Raw genomic sequence first — 8,660 nt, forward strand, 5'->3', positions numbered from 1 at the left:
AGTCAGCATAGTTGCACTGCAAGCCAGAGGACTACACCAGCTGATGACAGTTTGTGGCTATGGCCTATAAATTTTGTGCTGGGATTCATACTGAAATGTTACCATTGAGTCTCTAAATTAGCTTTTAACCTAAGGACACAGTTTTTATCCCTACTTCTTTCAATAAAGATCACTGCTATGATTTGCTGTGATGATGTAGACATTCCCTCTGTACTCCCCTTACTTCTTTACTGGGTGTTTTCTGTACCAGTTTTTGGGTAACGCCCGTTTGTTTAACTGTGAATTTTGCCTCCAGGTACCCAATCAAACAGCAGCTGCAGTGTAGGAGGATCCATGACTATTCTGCCGAACAGGAACGAACTTTCAAGTACAGACATCACTGTGTTGAACATGCTGAACAGGAGGGACAGCAATACTAGCACAATCAGTTCAGCCTACTTGAGCAGCCGCAGGTCCTCTGGAATCTCACCTTGCTTCTCCAGCCGGAGGTCCAGTGACGCCTCGCAGGCTGAGGGAAGACCACAGAATGTGAGTGTTGCGGACTCCTATGACCCCATCTCGACGGATGCCTCCCGGCGCTCCAGTGAAGCAAGCCAGTGTGATGACCTACCAAGTCTTCTCAGCCTTACCCCGGCCCAGCAATACAGGCTGAAAGCTAAATATGCAGCAGCTACTGGTGGACCCCCACCAACTCCACTGCCTAACATGGAGAGGATGAGCCTCAAAACAAGGATGGCATTCTTGGGTGACTGCAGGGAATCTGGAGTATCTCCCCTGCCTCCAGTGAATGCCCCTCGAAGATGTAGTGATGGTGGGGCAAATGGTTACAGCAGGAGGCATTTTTTGTCTCATGATGCTCTAGGAAACGGGACAAGGAGAGCCAGTGATCCGCTAAGAATGGTCTCCGATAACCTCTCTGTCCCTAGAGTCCAGCGTTTCAACAGTCTTAACAGCTTTAACCCTCCTGCTTTGCCTCCATCCATGGAAAAGCGCAACCTCGTTCTTCAGAACTATACCCGTTCTGAGGGTGGCGTCTTCCGTGGCTTCAGCTCCCCCTGTCCTCCGAGCATCAGCGAGAACGTCACCCTGGAGGCTGCTACCATGGAAGCAGGTGGCAGTTTGAATGATGAGGATCTCCTGCCAGATGATGTGGTTCAGTATCTGAATTCCCAGAACCAGGGCATGTACGACCACTTGTTGAACAATGTCCTAGACAGTAACAAAATGCATCACGGTGCAGTGTTAGGAAATAACAATCCCAGCAACTTCGACCAAGCCCCTCCAATGAGCAGTCAGCCTGCCGGCTCCGAGGCAAACAAGAGCGACTTGCCCATTCAGTGGAATGAAGTAAGCTCAGGAAGTTCTGACTTATCTCCTTCAAAACTGAAATGTGGTCAGCGCTCAGCAGTGCAGCAGACTCGGGCCTTCGGACTGTATAACAATATGATGGTTCAGCAGCAGAACCTGGAGAGAAGCAATGTGGCCCAACAAAACGGCTATCAAAACCTGATGGAAAACAACGGTTCCTATGGTTTACAGCAGAACACGGTCCTTGGCAGCGGAGCCAATAATTCTTTTGGCATACAGCTCAATAAGCCTTACAGTGAAAGCATCAGCAGGCAACCAATGATTTCTGGGGCAATGGACAATTCCTGCGGCATGGCAGTTCAAGGGCAGAAGCTGAGAAGTGGCAACATGCCAGTGAGTGGGAACCAGCAAAACTTTGGACATCCCATGGCTTCCAGTGATCAAGCCACCAGTATGGCAAATGGGATGCAGAACAGGAATATGATGGAGCAGGAATATTTGCAAAGCCAACAGGTCGGAGATGGGATTCATTACCAGGGAGTCAATCAATCTGATCAGATGATGCTAGGGCAGGTTAGTCCTACCTCACAAAGCAGCCTTTATCAAGGGCCACAGAGTTGTCCGCCGGTATCTCACACCATTGGTAGCCAGCCTTCAGGTTTGTTGGTGGCCAAGAGCTACCAGCCATGTGCTAATTACAGTGGCAACAGACGGCAAAATGCATTGAGGAACAACCTGACACAACAGCAAGGACATATAAGTGATGGCAACCAGACGTACAGGGTAAACACCATTAAGATGGAGATGCAAGGTCAATCACAGCAGTTCTGCTCTAACGTGCAGAATTACTCTGGTCAGTTATATGACCAAACCACGGGCTTTAGCCACCAAGCTATGAAAACAGGTTCTTTCTTTGTTTCGGAAGCTAACTGCCTGCTGCAGGGGACTGCTACTGCAAACTCATCTGAGCTTCTTTCCCCGGGGGCTAACCAAGTATCAAGCACAGTTGACAGCCTTGACAACAACAGTCTAGAGGGTGTGCAGATTGATTTTGATGCTATCATAGATGATGGGGACCATGTCAGCTTAATTTCAGGAGCCTTGAGCCCGAGCATCATTCAGAATCTCTCCCGCAATTCCTCACGCCTCACCACTCCCCGAGCGTCTCTTACATTCCCAGCTATGCCCGTAAGCACAACCAACATGGCTATTGGGGACATGAGTTCTTTGTTGACCTCACTTGCAGAAGAAAGCAAGTTTCTTGCTGTTATGCAATAGACATGAAAAAAAAAAACCTTAGGAGATAACAGATGAAAAAAGACTCATATTTTTTAGTTGTGTATGTATTTTAGCAATCTCATCTCACCTAAATGGGATGTGTTTCAAGTATATTCCTTTTATGGAATAAGGACTCTGAAAACCCTAAAGTGTTCTAGGGAGAAACTGTCTTCCATTTCAGTTTTGAATCAGTATTGCTACACCCATTCCCCCACCTCTCTCTCGCCTCTCTCTCTTGCTTCCTTTTTGAATGTCTGTATGCTTCCTTTTTCTTTTTTTTTTTATTGTAAACCAATGTAAAAGTGTGATGTGCATGTTTTTGTTTTGTTTATTTTTTAAAAGAAAGGTCTAATGAAATGACTTAATTTTCTGATCCACAAAAGAAACTTGACCTTTTAAAACTGTTGCAATTTCTCCCCTATACATATAGGCACAAAATAACCTGGCACAATGTAAAGTGAACATAAAGTGAGGAAATCCCCTCTGGATGCATTGGATACATCACACTGAGGTGGACAACCAATTTAGAAATGCACTGCCATGGTACCCCTGAGCTGTAGTTTGAGGAGCACATGAAATGTGAGGTTCAAGCAAATAAGAAATATAAAACCATCAGCCCTTTGATCCCTAGCAAATGTTTAAGGTTTTTGTAAACACGCATATAGATAGATGTCACTGCCTCGCAAAATGATACTCAGATTGTGTCATGTGTGCTTAACCCATTTCAGAGGAGGGAGAGGACCAGAAAGCTATTCTTAGTACAACTCTTTCTTTTTTTTTCTTTTTATTTTTTTTCAGCTTTCTCTTTTTTAAATGACTGGATAGTAAAATAACGTGCCTGTTCTGTGTTTTGGGTAGTCTGTAATCCCTTCTTTGCACACTACATTGGTGGAGAGATGTTCAGGATCTCATCATGGATTACTTCATATAATGAAATAATGAAACTCCAGTATTCCATGCTGGGAGTTCTTTTTGTTTGTTGGTTTGTTTTTAAATACAAATTGTTGAAACATAATGTACTGAGCCGCTAGTTCTCATTCCCAGTAGCTATTCCTTTGCCAAAAGAATTGTCTTGTACATCGCTTCTAGCACATACAGCTTCATAGATGGATCATGTGTTTTAAAATAAGTAAACGTCCATTGACATAATACACAGTTACAGCTTCAAAAGCATCATGGTCTTGGCACATAAAACCAATAGAAAAAGAATGGCACTGTTCTCAGACTAGCCAAGTAAGTCAAAGTGATTATAAGCAATCTGATAATCTTGAATGTTTTTCCAGTGTATCCAGACCTTTCAAAATTAAAAGATTTAAACTGCCATTAAAAATAGCAAAGAAACAAGCTGAACAGCAAGTTGTGTGGTAACTCATCAAAACTTAAAAATACCAAACCAGTTGTCTACACTTGGTAGAAGTAATGTGCATTTCAATTCAAGGCAGATCCAGTGGGTCAGTGCCTGTGCTCAGCTAAACCAGCAAAAATTTGACTTAATGCCCTGTGGTCATGAAGTTATTCTCTGATAAAGGTGGATGGAATTTGCTCCATAACAGCTGTCTCTTGTAGCACATTTTTATCTGTGTTGTACCCCTGAGTTGTGCCACTGTGCTCCTGAGTAAATAGGTTGGGATGGAGAACGTGGACAAGAGCAAGGTTTAAATTCACCTATTCCTAGAAGCTGCACTGAAATCCAGCCCTCACAGTCTTCTCAATTAAGACCTGGTATTTAAATCCTGCTAGGGGATACAAATGGTGCTGGCATTACACTCATGGATCTGGTGTATGTAGGGAGTTGTAGACGTATGATAAGGAGGGGTAATTTGGTCCGTTTTGGACTACAGATATCTATTAGCCTGGTCAGAATTAGGAATAGCACCAGAAGGTGACACCTACAGCCTAGAAGGCCGTAGCACTCATTTTTTGACTGTAAAAAAAGGGTGAAATGCCAGCTTGTTCAGGGCATAGAATTTGAGGAATGTGTAGGAATGCAACCTAAGTGAAGCTGTCTGGTAACATAGATCTATTAACAGCTGTTAAAATCAGAGGAAGAAGCTGTAAATCAGAAAGAAAACATAATGGAAATCTAGTGCTGGAGCCATATTTGGGCTTATCACAGCATGTACTAAAAGTGAGCTGGAATGTCAGAGATCAATACAAGAAAAAAAATGCCTCAATATTCTACAACTTTTATCAGCAGTCTGCTCCTGTCTTTCTCCATATCTTTGGCAAGGATTTCTTCCCTTATCTGCATTATGCACGTGTATTCCCTCCCTTTGTGCTCTTTGCCCATTGCTGGTTCCCCTCCTGACCTTCCTGCCCATCATCAGCTTGCACAGCCCTTCTGTAGAGGTCCCCAGCCTGCAATTGGGAATGGGGCAGAGCTCATCATGGCAAATGGTTGTTTGGGTGGAGGGGTGCTTCAGCAGCCATACTTTACCTTGCAGCACACACCCCTGCTGAGAAACAGCATTACAGACATTAGGAAAGGCTGTGCTCTCATCAGCTGGAAGTATTTCAGATGGTTCTCGGTAACCAATCGCTGGCTGTTTATTAAGCCATCAATTACATGTTTATAAACAATTTCAACAAGGAGACTTATGACTGGGAGTAGGTGGCTTGGGAGAGAAGCCTTTTATTGTTATAGAGCCAATACATTAAAAAAGAGAACTTTTTTTTTTTAAACTCAGTTTTCCAGTTCATAATTGTATTTGCTGGTGCAGTTGAAGCTGGGAAGCTATTAACACGTGATCCATCAGAGCTTAGAAGGATCCATTCACATTGCTTAGGGCTAAAAGGGATTGTTTGAGCAGCTAATTTGCCTTCCTGGATTTGACAAACCTTTGTCACTCACTTACCTCTGTCTCGGGCCAACAGTGTGTCTTGGCCTAAACCACATGTTCCAGAAGGGCATCCAGTTTTCATTTGGAGATGTCAAAGAAACAGAGACTCCACCATATCCCCAGAGAGTTTGTACAAATGCTTTATCATTTTCACCATAAGCATATGTGCCACTTTTCATATGTAAAGGTATCACTTCTCAGCTTTTAGTATCTTCTCGTGCTTTTCTGTTTGATGCTAAAGAGGTTGTTTTGATACTTGTGCAGGTATCAATACATCCTAGGCCAGCTATCTTGGGTTTGTGTTTTGTTTTGATAGAGTAGACTGGGAGAGCGTGGCACCATTAGGCTTGAGACTGGTTTTAAGTTGTTAACCACTTTCTGGATGTGCGTTAGTCTGGAGAAAGTCTCACTAACATCATTCACAGGTTTACTAGCATGTTTCTACTACTCTTCTTCTGGTTACAGAGCTGGAGCTTGCCTTTATGTGCCTGGCACATCAAGTGCCATTACCATGGCAGTTGGAAGCCCACCACTCACCCTAGTGTACTAGAAAATGCAGATTTTCTCCCTCTCTCTCTTTTTTTTTTTTTTTTTTTGTGTGTGTGTGTGGGTAATTTTTCCTGTTTTTTAAAGCATTGCAGTGGGCACAGACTGAATCTAAATCCCCCTTTCTTCTAATAGCTATGTGGGGATCTTTCAGATCCATTACTCTTGGCCTTGGGCGCATCCATCTCACTCACATTTTTCCAGGCATTTTTGCTTTCCACAAAGTGGGAGCCACCGGGGAGAGCTCATCCATAAGGAAAGGTATTTTTGCAGAGAAGTCAGCGGGCTTACAGAACAGGTTTGCTGGTAAGTACGACGGCCTAGTGAATCCACACAGAAGATTCTCTCCTAGGAGAATGGTCCCAAATGGTACGTGCATTAAAATGCTGGCTTGCTTTCTCGCTTCCAGTCATTCTTCCCTCCCCTCCCTCTCTCGATGAAATGGCCGGTCGGCTCGCCCACACGCGTTGCGCAATGGCTCGCCCTTCTGAACAACAGTGTTTATATTCTCGCAATGTATGTGCCTTATTTTGTGTTATCTTCTAACAGAGAGGGACCAAGATACGTTGCCAAATTTTCACAAGGAGGCTGTACTCTCTATTCAGCTAATAGCACATACCACTGTTAATAGTGTCTGAAGTGTCTTGTAAACCCCTGGTATCACGTGTTTTTGTCCTTGGATTGATAGAATGTCTTCTATTGAAAAGTTACTGTTGTCAGTTCTGCAGATGTGTAACATAAAAATGTGTTTCTTTTTCACTTTTTTTTAGTTTTTTTTTTTTTTATAAAGCTTGTAATCCTTTTTTTTTTTTTTTTAAAGTGTAAATACATTTACGTACAGTAGGAATAGTGTTCGGCTGTAACAGGCCTTAGTGGTCTTCATTTGATAAACCTGCAGTTATGATCTGATGTTTCTCGAGCCTTAGGTTGATCTGAAGGGTCTGTAGCACTGTGTACATATAAACTGTACTTCTGCTTTCAGAACCACTTAGCTCTTTTGTAACAAAGAAAAATGTTTCTTACAATGTCAATAAAAACACAAAAGCCTTTGTACTTAAGTTCTTAGTTTTCAGCTTTTAAAATATCTCCTTGGGGGAGGGAGTTAGTTTTTAATTTCACTGGAGAGCCTGGTTGCAATCAGTGCATGTATCGGTTCCACTGATGTCCGCTCGCTTTTCTGTTTGTGCTTCCCGGATGATTGCTTCATTTCATTCACATTTTTAAAACCGACGGGGAATCAAAACAGGGCGTTTACCTTCCCTTTAAAGAAAAATGGCTGAGGGGGCGCCGGCTGCAGGAACACATGAAACTTCAGTGTCGCACAGATAGATAAAATTTTTGAAAGGAGAGGAGGAACCAACCTGGTTAACCCTCCGCCACAGGAGAAGGCATTTCAGAGGTCAAACCCATGCTGCATTAGACTCTGTCCTGCTATATTGGGGCTGCATTTTCTTACCTCATTTACCAAGTGTCGCTCCCAAAGGCTCGGCCACCCACAAAGCAGCACAGGGCAGGGGAAGAGATGCTCATGTGGCTGGGTTCGTCTGTACATGGCTACTGTGGTGGATCGCTGGGTGGCCTGCAGAAGACTTAAATGCAGTCTTCTTCAAAGCTGGGATTTTGGACAGATTTAGCGAGTGTTACTGTTGAGGATAGCAGTCATGGGCTTGTACATAGCAGACACACAGAGCGAGTGAGATCAAGTTCGCTGGGGCAAATGCTATAGAAGAAGTTGTGGTGCAGCTTTGTTTTAAGGTGACTGAGCCATTCTCATTTCACGACTTCTCTTTCAGTTGCTGTATCTTGGCAAAACCTGGTCTGGTCCACTCTGTTAGTGCTCAGCATCCTGCCTTGGCCTAAATAGTTCAACCATTTTCGAGGTCAAGGGAAGTATCCGTAAATATTTGTTTTTATTTCATTTTATTTAACTTCCCCCCCCACACACACACACTGTTCAGCCATTATTAAGCTTTTGTAATTTAATACAGAGCTTAAAGTTTGGGAGGGAAAAAGAGCAGAAAGGAGAGGTGTTGCACGTCCAGCTGAGAGGAGAGAGAGGCAGGAGGAGAGGCCTCACAGCAGGAGGAGCTGTTCAAAGAGTGAAGGAAACCTCGTGGCAGGACAGGGGGTTGGTGGTGGCCTCCTCTGATGTTCTGCCACCCAAAATCCTCCCGGAGTGTGGTGGTGACTCTCCCCACCAGCAAGGCTGGCACAGTGGGTGCCGTGGTGCTCCCAGCTGCCAGCCCCCTGAAGCCTGCTGCCCTGCGGGCGAAGGAGGCAAGCCTCAGACAAGGACGTGACGGAGCAGTCAAGGGCTCTGTGCTGACTGCAGATCAGGGGCTTAAGGGTAAGCATGGTGTTTCTGAGCCTGACCAGTCCCCTGTTGCCAGCAGCTCTTTGTGAAAACATCATTCAGCCCTGCCTTGTGCTGGCCCATGAGCAGAAGGGCAGCTGACAGCACCTAGCAGCCCTCCAGCTGCTCAAGTGGAAGCCCAAGCAGAAGACCTGAATGGTCCAGCCTTGTGCACAACATCCATCAGTCTGACCCAGTGGAAGATGAGGGCCTCTCACATCTGACACACTAAAACAGTAAAGATGTGCCCATGCAGGCACAGGAAGAGCTGTGACTTGATACGATACAGCTCGGCATCATGCCAAGTCCTCGGGAAACCAAGAAATAGCAGGGCA

At 44.5% G+C, this 8,660-nt stretch overlaps 1 protein-coding gene across 4 annotated transcripts in view; it reads left to right on the forward strand.

The window, feature by feature from the left end:
• Nucleotides 1–7,028, forward strand: part of GLI3 (GLI family zinc finger 3) — a 212,244-nt gene extending 205,216 nt beyond the window's left edge. For 3 of the 4 annotated variants that reach the window (XM_035552540.1, XM_035552543.1, XM_035552544.1), the window contains one exon: nucleotides 296–7,018. In XM_035552540.1, coding sequence (XP_035408433.1) covers nucleotides 296–2,586 — 2,291 coding nt within the window. In that variant the 3' untranslated portion in view covers nucleotides 2,587–7,018. Of the gene's footprint in view, nucleotides 1–295 lie in introns of all 4 variants that reach the window. The other variant, XM_035552541.2, reaches the window with a different exon arrangement.
• Nucleotides 7,029–8,660: the final 1,632 nt, after the last annotated feature.

The sequence above is a fragment of the Cygnus atratus genome, chromosome 2 (genome assembly GCF_013377495.2).
Source record: "Cygnus atratus isolate AKBS03 ecotype Queensland, Australia chromosome 2, CAtr_DNAZoo_HiC_assembly, whole genome shotgun sequence".
Lineage (NCBI taxonomy): Eukaryota > Metazoa > Chordata > Aves > Anseriformes > Anatidae > Cygnus > Cygnus atratus.